This window comes from Bufo gargarizans, chromosome 1 (assembly GCF_014858855.1).
Source record: "Bufo gargarizans isolate SCDJY-AF-19 chromosome 1, ASM1485885v1, whole genome shotgun sequence".
Classification (NCBI taxonomy): Eukaryota; Metazoa; Chordata; class Amphibia; order Anura; family Bufonidae; genus Bufo; species Bufo gargarizans.
The window spans coordinates 142,174,496-142,190,460 of NC_058080.1; the positions used below are offsets into that span (position 1 = coordinate 142,174,496).

At 41.2% G+C, this 15,965-nt stretch overlaps 1 protein-coding gene across 4 annotated transcripts in view; it reads left to right on the top strand.

Annotated features, from left to right (window-relative positions):
* Positions 1 to 15,965, top strand: part of PDGFRA (platelet derived growth factor receptor alpha) — a 29,399-nt gene that overhangs the window by 9,134 nt on the left and 4,300 nt on the right. For 3 of the 4 annotated variants that reach the window (XM_044299175.1, XM_044299161.1, XM_044299156.1), the window contains 20 exons: positions 3,614 to 3,677; positions 5,816 to 6,133; positions 6,404 to 6,670; positions 7,848 to 7,978; positions 9,300 to 9,471; positions 10,133 to 10,322; positions 10,694 to 10,809; positions 10,899 to 11,025; positions 11,112 to 11,305; positions 11,716 to 11,810; positions 12,031 to 12,163; positions 12,254 to 12,358; positions 12,482 to 12,592; positions 12,989 to 13,142; positions 13,678 to 13,844; positions 13,988 to 14,097; positions 14,189 to 14,311; positions 14,601 to 14,712; positions 14,949 to 15,048; positions 15,144 to 15,249. In XM_044299175.1, coding sequence (XP_044155110.1) covers positions 3,626 to 3,677; positions 5,816 to 6,133; positions 6,404 to 6,670; positions 7,848 to 7,978; positions 9,300 to 9,471; positions 10,133 to 10,322; positions 10,694 to 10,809; positions 10,899 to 11,025; positions 11,112 to 11,305; positions 11,716 to 11,810; positions 12,031 to 12,163; positions 12,254 to 12,358; positions 12,482 to 12,592; positions 12,989 to 13,142; positions 13,678 to 13,844; positions 13,988 to 14,097; positions 14,189 to 14,311; positions 14,601 to 14,712; positions 14,949 to 15,048; positions 15,144 to 15,249 — 2,883 coding nt within the window. In that variant the 5' untranslated portion in view covers positions 3,614 to 3,625. Of the gene's footprint in view, positions 1 to 2,741; positions 3,011 to 3,613; positions 3,678 to 5,815; positions 6,134 to 6,403; positions 6,671 to 7,847; positions 7,979 to 9,299; positions 9,472 to 10,132; positions 10,323 to 10,693; positions 10,810 to 10,898; positions 11,026 to 11,111; positions 11,306 to 11,715; positions 11,811 to 12,030; positions 12,164 to 12,253; positions 12,359 to 12,481; positions 12,593 to 12,988; positions 13,143 to 13,677; positions 13,845 to 13,987; positions 14,098 to 14,188; positions 14,312 to 14,600; positions 14,713 to 14,948; positions 15,049 to 15,143; positions 15,250 to 15,965 lie in introns of all 4 variants that reach the window. The other variant, XM_044299168.1, reaches the window with a different exon arrangement.

Below are 15,965 nucleotides of genomic sequence, written 5' to 3' on the forward strand. Positions count from 1 at the left end.
TTTCCCTCCATCCAGGTTTTAAAAAGATTTTCGGTATGTAGTATACCAACAGATTTTGTCATTGCTGTTAATTTTAAGAATTATTTAGACTAAGGCCTCATGCACACGGACGTTTTTTTTTGCGGTCTGCAATTTTTTGGTGTGCGGATTTCACCCTTTTCAATGCAACGGTGAAATCTGCGGCAAATCAGCAAGAGATCCGTAACAAAAACCGCAAGTTATATCATGGCTGCCAATGGCTGCAATTGCTCATCGTCCTGCTACCCATGATCCATGCTGTGGATTTTAACCCTAGATGTTCTTCATCTGTTATTTTAGGCTTATTTAGGCAGATTTTACTTGGCGTGATACAGGGTAGCAATGTGGTACATTTGCTTGCAAAATTGAGGGTGGTGTATGAGTACTTGAGATACGGAAAGCGGCTGTGGTGCCAGTATCAAAATACAATACAATAATAAGTAAGGAGGCTTGTGGGTCAGGCTCCAGATACAGCTCCAGAACTTGCTTTTTGGCTCCCACTATTGTTAGGTGTGAAGTTTTTACTCCAGGTCAGTCACACCCTTATGTATGTGACCCTCTGTGTATGCATGGCTATACAGTGTATATATATATATATATACACATAGTATGGCATCCTGTGGTCACACTCATCATGTTCATGGAAGGATAAATTAAACATTGTTCAGTCGTTAAATGGAGGATGACGACCCAAGAATGTAAACTTTAAGGGGGTCATTTATCAAACTGGTGTAAAGTAGAACTGTCTCAGTTGCCCATAGCAACCAATCAGATTCCACCTTTCATTTTGGACAGCTCCTTTGGAAAATGAAAGGAGGAATCTGATAGCCATTTCTACTTTACACCAGTTTGATAAATTAACTCTTAGTATTCTAGTAAGCACTAATGGAAAACTGCAAAGATCAAGTAAATGTAAAAATGTATGAATGTTATACTATGAAGTCTTCTGCTCCATTTCCCTTAAATGATGTATTTGCCCATGGCAACCAATCAGGTGCCTGCATTCATTTTCCATAAGGCCTTTGAATAATGAGAGGAGGGATCTGATTGGTTGCTATAGGCAACCTTTTCCATCACGTATATATTTCTCTTTTATATCGCTTTCTTCACTTGCTATTTTCCAGCATGGCTCCCATTATAGCTCCAGTCACCAAGCTTTCCCAGAATCCAGAAATCAGAGGACAGTAATGACTGAAGTGATACAGAGACAGGCGGTGTCTCACCAGATAACTATGTAGATCTATTCAGGAGAAGACTGAGTGACAGTCACTGTGGGAGCTGTGATGGCAGCCATATTGTTTGTCACCCTCCTGACATGTCTGTTTTAGTAAAAACCTGTATTCCCCATAACATAGCAATTCTGCAGCATCATTTCTTAGAACTCTGCAATGTGCCATGTGTCTGTTATTCCACCTAGAAATAAATTGCCAACCAGATATTACCATTGCTTTTGCCAAAAGGGTGTGCCCCTGCCCAGTCAGACACTGGCAGCTCTGATCGGACAGTGTGTGCACAGTGACACGCCACCACCTGGTAACATCCAGTTGGCAATTTATTCATAAATTTGTTGTTGTTTGAATAAAATACATTTCTGACAAAGGATGTGTCAGGAGTGGAGCACTTCATATTCCGTTTAAGAAACCCCACCAACTCCTGGAGCCCCCAGTGAAAATATATAGCAGCCTCTGAATGGGAAATGTAGAATTGCATGATATGAATGGCTGACTGTGTAATAGATAGGCTGGGTACACCACAGCAAGAACCACTTTTTGTTAGTGACTCTCCTGCAAGCCCCAGCGGAGCAGAGGATAGGAGTGGTAGTGGCTCAGGCTGCAGCAGTCAATCACAGGGGCAGTCCTCCCACCAATGCACCCTAGGGTCAGGGCAGTGATAGAAGGGTGTACCGTTTCTTCCCTTGGGGCACACCATGATTTTGGGGCTCTTGCCTGATGGTAGTTGGTGTGCCTTTGATGCTAAAGGTTTGGTGTGGGTGCAAGGCAGGAGGTGTGAGCACAATGGCCGGCATACTGTGCTGGAGTCAGTAAGGCTACTTTCACACTTGCGGCAGAGGAATCCGGCAGGCAGTTTCGTCACCGGAACTGCCAACTGATTGCATTATAAGACTGATCAGGATCCTGATCCGTCTTACAAATGCATTGCAAGAATGGATCCATCTGTCCGTTTGTCATACGGACAAACGGATCCGTTTTGATTTTTTTTTTTACACATTTTTATCGGTCTGCGCATGGATCCGGCATTCCGGTATTTTGAATGCCGGATCCGGCACTTATACATTCCTATGGAAAAAAATGCTGGACCATTCAGGCAAGTTTTTTGGGCCAGAGATAAAACCGTTGCATGTTGCGGTTTTATCTTTTGCCTGATCAGTCAAAAAGACTGACTTGAAGACAACCTGATGCATCCTTAACGGATTACTCTCCATTCAGAATGCATTAGGATAACACTGATCAGTTCCTTTCCGGTATAGAGCCCCTAGGACGGAACTCTATGCCGGAAAAGAAAAACGCAAGTGTGAAAGTACCCTAACCAGGCCAGATGTAGAAAATAAATGTCTCTCTTTACTAAGTACAGAATGTACCATCGAACGGTGTCAAAACACAGTTCCAAATAATTCACAGTGCAAATCTTCACCAATAACAATGTATGGTTTTGAGCAAGGATGGGATTTATAGTACTCCTTCTCTCTGTCTTCTTCTCTGCAGAATCTATGGGTGTCAATATTACTTCTGCAGTGCTGGCTGTAATTCCCAATTGAGGGGTACAGGATTGAGATGTGATGGGCCAGCCTACCCAAGCATAAAGGGTGAATTAGCAATGTCCCACTCACTGCAGTAAAGTCTATCAGCTTTGACCAGCAAACACCTTACTGACTCCAATGCTTGGCCATGCAAAATGTGGACCTTCTAGTTCTTCATTTATCTCTCTCTCTCTCTGGTGAAGTCTTTCTCCAAGTGGATAATCCTCAGATAAGGTGATTCTCTGGAATTGAAACCTTGGCCTGTGAGGAGTGGATCACTCAAACTCACAACTAACTATATTGAGCTAGGGGCGCACCTAAGCCCACCTAACTTCCTGCAGGGGCTGAGTTAGAATCATTAACCCCGTCTCATCCATACAAAGATATGCTGGTGTATTACAAGGCATTAACATATCAAACAGCATTAAATAACAAAGCAATTTGCAAGTACCTCGGTCTCTAGTCATATACTACTCATATACTTCACTAATACAGGAGGTGTTCAGAGTGAGGAGCAGTCCTCTATAACATCATGGAAAGGTTGTTTTCACGAGACAGCACCTTTAAGAAACAGCCAAATAGATTTTTTAAGAACTATATGTATTGATAAAAATGCTGAGTTATAATTTGTGTTATCCACACAAGTAGTTTGAGACTCAACATAGAAAGAAAAGCCCGAAATTTCATGTGATGCCAAGGAATGCTGAACTGCAGAGGCTGCCTCAGCCCAGTACATTCAGACTCTGAGGCAGGAATTTGCCATGTACAGTAATAATTTGCCATAAATATGCATGTGATCAGGTGTATTTATCATCTTTTTCTTTTAATTTATTGCAGTTTCCAAAAATAATGGCAGCAGCCACGAGGATGTGCCTCATATTGGGATGTGTCCTAATTATGGGTAAGTGTGTGTCTTTTGTATTGTACAACATCTTGTTAGGAGCCCAAGGCCATGTTACACAGACAGATAATCAGTAGTAATAAGTGGGAGGGGCTATATTTGAATTTGCGATATTTCACGAATATTTGGGCGAACAATCGTCATATATTTGCGAATTTGTAATTATTTTCTTGATTGCGAAACATCGGTAATGTAATATTCACGTAATGCGAGCGAAATACAGACGTGGGTCACTTTTGCTACATTTTCCAAGCTGCTAGCAGTTTCCTTAGGCCCCTTTCACACGAGCGAGTATTCCGTGCGGGTGCGATGCGTGAGTTGAACGCATTGCACCCGCACTGAATCCTGACCCATTCATTTCTATGGGGCTGTTCACATGAGCGGTGATTTTCACGCATCACTTATGCGTTGCATGAAAATCGCAGCATGCTCTATATTGTGCGTTGCGGTGCGATAATCCACGCAACGCAGGCCCCATAGAAGTGAATGGGGTTGCGTGAAAATCGCAAGCATCCGCAAGCAAGTGCGGATGCGGTGCGATTTTCACGCATGGGTTCTAGGTGACAGTCTATTCACTGTATTATTTTCCCTTATAACATGGTTATAAGGGAAAATAATAGCATTCTGACTACAGAATGCAGAGTATAATAGTGCTGGAAGGGTTAAAAAAATAAAAAAGTTAACTCACCTTATCCTCTTGTTCGCGTAGTTCGTTCCCGGTCTGTTCTTTGCTAGCTGTGGGCTTGGGCTAAAGGACCTGTGGTGATGTCAGATCACATGCTCCATCACCATGGTGATGGACCATGTGATTGGAGCATGTGATCTGACGTCACCACAGGTCCTTTAGCCCAAGCCCACAGCTAGCAAAGAACAGACCGGGAACGAACTACGCGAACAAGAGGATAAGGTGAGTTAACTTTTTTATTTTTTTAACCCTTCCAGCACTATTATACTATGCATTCTGTAGTCAGAATGCTATTATTTTCCCTTATAACCATGTTATAAGGGAAAATAATACAATCTTCAGAACATCAATCCCACGCCCGAACTTCTGTGAAGAAGTTCGGGTTTGGGTACCAAACATGCGCGATTTTTCTCACGTGAGTGCAAAACGCATGACAATGTTTTGCACTCGCGCGGAAAAATCGCGCATTTTCCCGCAACGCACCCGCCTCTTATCCGGGCAAAAAACATGACGCCCGTGCGAAAGAGGCCTTAAATGGCTTTATATGCAGATAGAGTGCTCCAATATATTCGCGATTGCGCTAATCAGCACTAATGATGTGAATATTTTGGTGCAATATGTGAAACTTCACATTTTAGCAGGTCTGCATGGATGTATGGACAGCAAAACCTATCACACTACCTAACACACTGCACTGCAACAGCTACACTATATCAGGATATAACCTACACTGACTATCTGTATTATATATAAGCTATCTAACTATCTATCTAATGTAGTGTGGAAAGCACAGAGCACAGCAATGACACTGCTCTCTCTCTCTCTCTCTCTCTCTCTCTCAGAACTTTAAAAAACTGCAGAAAATGGCTGCTGGGGAGTTTCTTATATAGTAAGGGGTAGGCAACTTTCCTATTGGTTGCTAGGGATGTTGCTAAGCTCAGACAAAGACATTGCAGCCTTCTCATTGGCCCACAAGCAAGAAAAGAGGTTACTGATGACGTTCATCACATCAATGTTATTAGTTCCAGCTGGCTTTTCTCTCCTGGAGCTCTCTGGGTCCGGCATTCTCAGATGTTACTGCAATGCCTGCCGACCCCATTGACTATAATGGGGTCCGGTGGAGATCTGACCTCTACCGGCAAATATGCCGGGATTCACGTGGACAAAAACCACTGCATGCAGCACTTTTTGAGTGTCCAAATCCCAGCTTATTTGCTGAGTGGCTGTCAGATCTACACCAAACCCCATTATAGTCAATGGGGCCAGCAGGCATTGTGGTAACATTCGGCAATGCCAGATTCAGAATGCTCCGACAGTCTGTTCTCTTGCTGAAGCAGCCAGCCGGAACGAAAAACTCTAGTGTAAAATTAGCCTAACTAATTATCTATTCTTCCTTACAGAGAACTATGAATTGTTGAGGGTTCCACTTATGGTTTCTTATCTTGTGTTTCAGGTCCGTGGCTTATCTGTGGTGAGCTTCCCCTACCTGTAATCTCACCAACAAGTGACCAAACCCTACGGTTGCATGATTCTTTTTCCATCAATTGCACTGGGGATAGCGAACTGGACTGGGACTTCCCCAGCTCGATGACTAATGACGATAACAACGTGGTCACTCGCAGTGAGGAGAACAACAGCGGCTTATTTCTGTCTGTGTTAGAAGTGAAGAATGCTTCTGCCCATCATACTGGAGCCTATACCTGCTATTACCGTGACCTCCAGATTGATGACAGCGAGATCAAAGGCTCAGAAATATATGTCTATGTCCCAGGTTGGTTTATACCCAAGAATGAAGGAAAACATCCAACAACTACCTTTTAAGCCCCTAAATCGCCCAATGTGAATAGGTTTCTAAAAATGTTCCTGTATAAACTGACCATAGGTTATGCTATATATTAATTAGTGCCATTATAAACAGGCTCCAGTTGGCATCCGTGCAGTACATTGTTCTTCACTACGCATGCGCTGGACAGGTTTCCTTAAAAGTGTGGAAACAGTTTGTACTTATGTATTGATGTGCATTTTCCTTGTTTTCTTTCAGATCCTGCAGTGCCCTTTGTCCCATCTGTCTTGTTTGACCACATCATTCTAGTATCAGAAGATGAAATTGCCATCATTGCATGCCGGGTCACGGATCTCAATCTCCAAGTGACTTTAAGGAACAAAGATGATGGCAAAATTGTACATGCCCTCTATGATAGCAAGAAAGGCTTTCTTGGGATCTTCCCCTCAGGTTCCTATGTCTGTGAAACAACAGTCAGTGGTGTGCTCTTCAAAACCGAAGAATTCATAGTACAAACCTGGAAAGGTACAGGCAATGTCTAGAAATGAATATTTACTTTCATGTAGTTTAATAGACCAACTATACATACATTAGCCGAGATTTACTAATCCTATAGATGGTGTAAGCGTAGACTTATCACAGGGGCTCAGGCTGGATGATACATGTGGGGCAGGAACAGACACTTTTCTATGACTCTATACCAACTATTAGTACTTGGTTTACTTTGAGACAGATCCCTTGTCAAGCAGGTCAGAAAATTGTAGAAACCTTAGATGTGCCAAATTGCGCTAATTTGCGCCACTTTTTAGGTTTTTGACGGAGACATATTAGTAAATCTGGGCCATTGTCCATGTCCTGTCAGAATCTCTGACAGCAATTTTAGTAGCCTGTAATTTTATGGTCTATAATTATGTGGTGTGTCAAGAGGGGCAGTAACCTAACTGGGCCTATGATGAAAACCATCTGAACGAAAACTGGATCACTGTTACAATGTATACAAATAGTTTTGTATTTCTTTCTGTGCACTGTCTGTATGGAAATGTGAGATAACCAACCCTTCTGTCTGTTACTAATTCCAAGTTAATTTATATATCATAAATATAAAAATAATGGACAAATATTCAGGTAGACAATGTATATTCTCAAAACAAAGGTTTGGCCAGTAGGTCCATGATCTCTATAATAAATTATAAACAAGAAGAGAAGTCTTAGGCCCCTTTCACACGGGGCGAGAAGTGAGGGGCGTAAGGTGAACGCATTGCACCCGCACTGAATCCGGACCCATTCACTTCATGTTATAAGAGAAAATAATAAAATGAATAGAACACCTAACCCAAAACCCGAACTTCAGTGAAGAAGTCTGGGTTCGGGTCTGGGTACCACATTCAGTTTTTTTTTTACGCGCGTACAAAACGCATTGCACTCGCGCGGAACATCGGAACGCAATCGCAGTCAAAACTGACTGCAATTGCGTTCCTACTCGTGCGGTTTTCCCGCAGTGCACACCCGACGCATCCGGAGCAAATCCGGAACGCCCGTGTGAAAGAGACGTTAAGGTCCGTAACTCTTAACCTTTATTTTCATTACATACTCTATAATACTCTGTGTTTCTGTAAGTAATGGTTGGGATGGGATATTCACATCTTGGTTCTTAACTGCGGTATTATAATGTGGTGATAAAATTGTTCTTTTTTTCTTGCAGCAAATAAAAACATCAGTGTGGAGATGGAAGCAACAAAGACAGTTTTCAGATCAGGAGAAACCATCACCATCTCCTGTGTTGTCCTTGAAAATGAGGTTGTTAATTTGGAATGGAAATACCCAGGGGAGCAGGTAAGTCATGATCAAAGATTAAAGGGCATCTGTCAGCAGATTTGTACCTATGGCACCGGCTGACCTGTTACATGTGCACTTGGCAGCTGAAGGCATCTGTGTTGGTTCCATGTTCTTATGTGTTCACATTGCTGAGAAAACTGGTGTTGTAATATATACAAATGAACCTCTAGAAGCAACGGGGGCGTTACCATTATACCTAGAGGCTCTGCTCTCTCTCTGCAACTTTAGCACCCTCTCCACTTTGATTGACAGGATCAGATGTGATCACATTTACACTGCCTGGTCCTGTCAGTCAAAGTGCAGAGGGCCGGTAGTTGCAGTAAAAACTGAGCCTCTGGGTGTAATGGCAACACCTCAGTTGCTCCTAGAGGCTCATTTGCATATATTAAAACATAATTTTTCTCAGTAATACGGCCAAATATGAACACATGACAAACACAGATGCCTTCAGCTGCCAAGCGCACATGTAACAGGTCAGCCAGTGTCATAGGTACAAATCTGCTGATAGATGCCCTTTAAGGAGTCTTTAAAGGGGTTGTCCAGGTTCAGAGCTGAACCTGGACATCCCTCCATTTTCACCCAGGCAGCCCCCTGACATGAGCATCGGAGCAGTTCATGCTCCAATGCTCTCCTTTGCCCTGCGCTAAATCGCGCAGGGCAAAGGCATTTTTCTGAGTTCCGGTGACGTACCGGGGCTCTCTATGGGGCTGACAGGAACCCCGGTGACGTCACCGGCACTGATGGGCGGGATTTGGCTCTGCCCTAGCCAGTAAAACGGCTAGGGCAGAGCTAAAGCCCGCCCCTCAGAGCCGGTGACGTCACCGAACACACTGCTGGGCGGAAGTTACCGCCCGGCAGTGTGTTATTGTAAACACAAGAGCCTGTGCCCTGCGCGATCTAGCGCAGGGCACAGGAGCGCATCGGAGCATGAGATGCTCCGATGCCAGGCTCAGGAGGGCTGCCGGGGTGAAAATAAGGGTATGTCCGGGTTCAGCTCTGAACCCGGACAACCCCTTTAATTCTGCACATCAAAGAACAGCTTCTGCTCCCTAACACAGTTATATCATTTTCCCTCACCGGTCACTAGAGATGCTCATTGCATTAAGATTTTTACAGCTTCCACTGAATTCAGTTCTAGATCAATATATCCATATACTTGGAGCACCACCTAGTGGTGGTTGCAGGCACCCAGAGTTTCAACATTTAGTCAGGTTATGACTGTGTAAAGGGAACTTGAATCTGTAGGAGTAAAAAATAATAATACTCCAACCACTATTAAGATATGTTATAAATGAATGAATGTTTCCTGTGATTGCAGAGGAAGGTCGGTATCAAAAAGGTTGAAGAAACCAAACTTCCTAAGGTGAGGCTGGAATATACACTCACCATACCAAATGCCACAGTCATGGATTCTGGGGAATATGAGTGTGTGGTCACTAGTGCTATAGATGATGTTACGGAAGTGGAAAAGATCAGCGTGACAGTTCATGGTAAGTATGAGGCGATAGAGAAAATATTGGATAGCTGTGAAATATACTTTGACCAATTTTTGAAATTAGCGACCAGTGATCAGTTGGTTGAAATTCACCACAAGTATCTGATGGACATTTCCCCCAGTAATCATACATGTGTTACAATTCTCGAATGCAAGTAGTAGCATATGTATTGTAGATTAATTCATCAGTTGCCGTTGGTTGAGACATTTCGTTTTATCATTCATCATTGATTCTTTTGTGGGTGTGTATTTAGACTAGCCAGTAATTATCATGGTCATCATCATAAGATGTTTAAAGCAGGAATTTTTGGAATGTGGAATCTTCAACCCTAAGGCCTCATGCACACGACCGTTGTTCTGGTCCGCATCCGAGCCACAGTTTTTGCGGCTTGAGTGCAGACCCATTGACTTAAATGGGGCCGCAATAGATGCGGACAGCACTCCGTGTGCTGTCTGCCTCTGTTGCTCCGTTCCATGGCCCCGCAAAAAAAAATATAGCATGTCCCATTCTTATCCGTTTTGCGGACAAGAAAAGGCATTTCTACAACGGGCCGCCAGTTCCGTAAATTGCGGACTGCAAAAAACGGAACGGTCATGTGCATGAGGCCTAATTCTTATTATAACTAATAAAACATTGCTCTTTTGCTTACTTACAGATAAAGGGTTTATAAACCTGACACCTAACTTTGGATTACTGGAATTTGCCAACCTACACGAAGTAAAAAGTTTCTCAGTGGATGTTCATGCTTATCCAATTCCCAAAATGTTCTGGTTAAAGGACAATTTAACACTAAATAAGAGCCTGACAGAGATCACCACCAGCACACTTGTTACAGAGGAAGCTCGGTAAATCTATAGATTATTAAAAAAAAAATTGCATCTTTATAATGCACTTGAGTGGCTCGCATTACATCAGTCTTCTCCAATGTATGGCTGACCAGCCATTGCAATACTACAATTCCCAGTATGCTGGGCCAGTTTTAGTGGATTGCAAACTAGTCAATGGCCCAGGGACTAAGGGTTTTTCTAGGGGACCTCCATTGGTGGGGCTCAGTCCTTGACAATAAAGGGACCCCACTTTGCTTGTTGCCATGGGCCCTATTTTGTTTAAAACTGCTCCTGGGCCTGCGCATTATAAATCTTAAATTTTTCCTACTGGAATGTTTATTTATTTTAATTTTTTTATTTCGATTCAATCTAATTCTTCTTTTGCACAGGTACATAGCCATGTTGCAACTCATACGTGCCAAGGAAGAAGACAGTGGGCTTTACACACTTGTAGCTCAAAATGATGCCGAAAATAAAACATACTCATTTGAACTGCAAATTAAAGGTGAGTAGAACCAAAAAATAATCAAATTATATATTTTTAAAAAATGAAAAAGAAAAAACTTAAATGATCTTATTTTTAAAATCTTGTAGTCCCAGCATTGATATTACAATTGGCGGATGATCATCACGGATCAACGGGTCAGCAGGCTGTGGAGTGTCTGGCTAAAGGGATGCCTGTGCCTGATGTGGAATGGATGGTCTGCAAAGATATCAAAAGGTAGTAAATATATATATTTTTTATATATATTAGGACAATTACATTTATTTTTATCATTCTGACAATTGATATATTATGTAATGTAGGTGCAATAATGATTCCTCCTGGTCCATTCTGGTAACCAATGGTTCAGAGATCAGCATGGAGACTCATCAGGACCATGACAACATCATAAAGAGTCAAGTGACCTTCAAGAAAGTGGAGGAGACGGTGGCAATTCGGTGCATAGCAAGGAATGATCAAGCTGCTGTGGCAAGGGAGCTGAAGTTGGTCGCACCTTGTAAGTCATTTACCAGTTACCATGTTCAGAAATTCTATTGTAGACTTGTATTTTATAGCAATGTCTGACTATAAATCTCTAATACTGAATCCCAAATGTCGTAGACATCTCTGACGTAACCTTACCTCCAAGACAAGACATTACACTATGTGTTCCCTTTGCAAAAAGAAGACATGGCACGGCTTTTATATAGTTATAGTACTAGTTTAGTAGGGCGTCGGAAGGGAGGCTGCATAAAAGAACTGCTCTATATCATATGGACAACCTGAAACGGCCTTCTAGCCAAAGAAGAATTTCCACAAATTGTGGCTACATAAGATGTGCCTATTATGGGAGATTTACTTTTTTTCTATGATTATTTTCTGATGATCTGAATCTTAAATTAATCTATGATTTATTTTTCTTTATAGCACTACGCTCAGAACTAACTGTAGCAGCTGCAGTGCTGGTATTGCTGGTGATAGTCATCATCTCACTCATAGTCCTTGTCATCATATGGAAACAGGTAAGGGACCAACTTGCATGTGCTATTTATAATACTGGTGTCCCCTCAAGTGACAGGGGCCTTTGGATCCATTCCAAGTATCAAGCCCTGGAGGCAACTGTAACCTTTTTCACCTCCTATAACTAAACAAATAATAATTTGTCTATTGCTAAAGCCATATAATGCAATAGTAAGTATATATTAGTTATTATAAAATATCAAACCTATCTTTTATTTTCAGAAACCAAGATATGAAATTAGATGGCGAGTCATAGAGTCAATAAGCCCCGATGGACATGAGTATATCTATGTGGACCCGATGCAACTGCCCTATGATTCAAGATGGGAATTTCAAAGAGATGGACTTGTTCTCGGTAAGAGCATTTGTTGATAGTTGAGTATGGTTGAAATCCATTGCTTTCTGTATCTGTGTGAGTTAATGTACTTAATTTGTTTTTGCGCAGGGCGAATCCTCGGATCTGGTGCCTTTGGTAAAGTAGTGGAAGGCACTGCATATGGACTTAGTCGTTCACAGCCTGTGATGAAAGTAGCTGTAAAAATGCTGAAGCGTAAGTACAAATTATTTATCTATCTATCTATCTATCTATACATCTATCTATCTATTTGACTATATTGCTATTTTTATACTTCTGGAGTTAGTTTAAGGCATTGATTTGTACTTTTCTCAACAGCTACTGCAAGATCAAGTGAGAAGCAGGCTCTTATGTCTGAACTCAAGATAATGACACATCTTGGAGCCCATCTGAACATAGTGAATTTGCTGGGTGCTTGTACCAAGTCAGGTATGTAATGATTGTTTTATCTACACAAACACTACATAAATTCTTGCGAGTCATGATCACTGGAGTTGCTCAGGCGCAACTGCCTAGTAAATCATTTTCAATGTTAATACAAGGGTCATATGTCAGAACTAAGGCCTTGCCATAATTTTTTTTCTCAAGAAATTCCCCTCTAAACTACTTACTTTGACCTCATTGCCCTAGCTGCACACCATTGTTTGCTTTATTTCCCCTCCAGGTCTGGGTACCCCATTTAGATTTTCAATGTGGACTTTTCACATTATGTATTAATACAGTAAAAACTAAATTCCCTCAATTCTAGTGTAGTATCAAGCCATAGGCAATTCATGTTATCCATATATAAGTAATATCTATAATGCGCTGCTCTTTTTTTTCCAGGACCTATTTATATTATTACTGAATATTGCTTTTATGGGGACTTGGTGAATTACCTGCATAAAAACCGAGATAATTTCCAAAGTCGACACCCAGAGAAGCCAAAGAAAGATCTTGATATCTTTGGTCTGAACCCAGTTGATGAGAGCACAAGGAGGTAAGTTACCATCTCCACCCTGTTAATATAACATCAGCTATGATAGCCCATAGTTGGATGGTGGCTTTTTAGTTTTCTACCAACATATATACCTGCATTAAATGTTATGTTAGGTTAGCTGAAACTGAAAGTGTGTGACCAGATGAACAGGAATAGCTTACCCTTGTTCTGTGGGATCTTTCTACACAATAACGGTACAGCCATACAGAGCGGCCATCACACGGCTGGGTTGTGGCCATGCTGCGATCAAGAACTGCGCGGCCAATTAGTCGCAGCTGCATTTCATTTAACTAATGAAGACCGCACTGTATAGTCGGTCTTCATTGTTAATGGACGTGCGGCACCTTCAATATTGCACTATACAGTGCGGTCTTCATTAGTTAAATGAAAGAAAGCTGCGGGCTAATTGGCTGCGTAGCTCTTGATCAGAGCACGGTCTCAACCCGACCAGATCACGGCCGTACCCTAAGATGCATAATTCTTCCTGGACAGAGACTCCAAAGAAAATTGAAAACCATATCTTCTTACATTGCAGCTATGTGATTTTATCATTTGAAAACAATGGTGACTACATGGACATGAAGCAGGCTGACACCACCCAATATGTGCCTATGTTGGAGATAAATGAGGCGTCCAAATATTCTGACATTCAGAGATCTCTGTATGACCGCCCTGCCTCTTACAAGAAGAAGCCCATGTCAGGTAAATTCTAATAATTTTGCGAACAGAAAAGTATAAATTTAATACATAAAATAAAAAATATATATAAACAGACAGTTGTAAAGATAAAAAGTTTCACTTTACTAAAGTTGTGCTCATAACCTTGATGTCATTTTTTAAAACAGAAGTGAAAAACCTCCTCTCGGATGATGGATTTGAGGGCTTGACTCTACTGGATTTACTCAGCTTTACATATCAGGTTGCCCGCGGCATGGAGTTTTTAGCATCTAAAAATGTACGTACAGTAAACATAGTGAACTCCTCTATGTTCTACATACCTTCTTCTAAAAACCCTAATCTCACTAAACTTTGCTTGTCCCCCGCAGTGTGTACACCGTGACTTGGCAGCTCGCAACGTCCTACTGGCACATGGGAAAATTGTGAAGATCTGTGACTTTGGTCTAGCCAGAGACATCATGCATGATTCCAATTATGTATCAAAGGGCAGTGTATGTATCAAATCTACCCATCATTTACAATGTAATATAGATGGAACAATATAATTACTATGACCACATTTCAGTTTAGAATAGAAATGACTAGTGTACATGTAGTTCAAAGTACAGTAAATTACATGTCATTCATCTTCAACCCCTAAATCATTCACTACATGGTGACGCTCCTATAGAACCACTCCCAAAAGTTTACTGGATCTAGTCATAAAACTGAAATTATTGTGTGGAAAACAGTTGAAGTTCTGTGGGTGACATTAAGTTTTTGATGTCTTCTCCTGCACAGACTTTCCTCCCGGTCAAGTGGATGGCACCAGAAAGTATCTTTGATAATCTCTACACAACGCTAAGTGATGTGTGGTCATTCGGTATCCTGCTTTGGGAAATATTCTCCCTCGGTAAGTAAATTATGATGGTAAAAAATTGCCTTGTTGAGGTAGATTTATCCAAAGCAACCCATGTGAGAAGCCAAATTGTCCTATGTGTTTTCCACCTAAAATAAATTCTTTAAAAAGAACATTATGTGTATTTCTTATCATGCTGCCTTTCTTAAGTGTAGCATTTTTAAATACAGCTTAAACTGGTCATATATTGGCAGAAGAGCATACATCTTAATAATGTATTGTATTTGTAGGTGGGACACCTTACCCGGGAATGGTGGTCGACTCTACATTCTATAACAAAATAAAAAGTGGCTACAGAATGGCAAAACCTGACCATGCTACTCATGAAGTGTAAGTACACTGACTTCTACTGGATACCAGGCTGATAACTCATGGTCTTTATGATGACTATTACATTCTACTATGTTGTTAATCTGTTTCTGTAGATATGACATTATGGTGAAGTGTTGGAACAGTGAGCCAGAAAAGAGACCCTCATTCTATCATTTGAGTGAAATAGTCGAAAGTCTCCTTCCTGGGGAATACAAAAAGGTATTTTTATATCCTATATGCAAATAGCTATCTCCCAAGGAAAGGGAACCATCTCACTAGTGCTACCTTGTGGAAGTAGCTCCCTATGAGTCAAAATCAGATTTTTTAACAAGCCTTGGAATATAACATGGGAAAATTCCAATCCACCTATCTATCTATCTATCTATCTATCTATCTATCTATCTCTCTCCAATATCTACATCCTATAGATAACATTTTTATATAAGTTAAATATATATTACCAGCTATGGGGGCGGGGGGTTGTATAATTCTGCATCGTATTTCTTATGGATAAGGATAGTACGATGCTTGTGGTGTATATTATTCTGCAAAAAAGAGAAACCCAGTACTAGAAAAATGAACCAAATTAGGAATACCCAGCTTCTTTGGACCATAAACAGTGGAAATATTGTGGCCATAAGTGATCATATTTGGCCTGAAAATATTATGCTTGATTCTTGCATCAAGCTAAGGCTTATATGACATCAGCCTTTCTGCAATATCCTGACCATGTATTAGATGTAGCCTGTAATGTATATGTTACTTCGAATGGGGGTGTTTTGGCAGCTGGACACTTCTAGAAACCCTCAAGAGAAAAGACAATAAAATTCTTAGGCAAATGAAAGACAACAGAACAAATCAACTTTTTCATCCTGAAAAATAAAAAGCTTTTGTTATATGTTTGCACTCAATTACATTAGATTGTTTGGTCACTG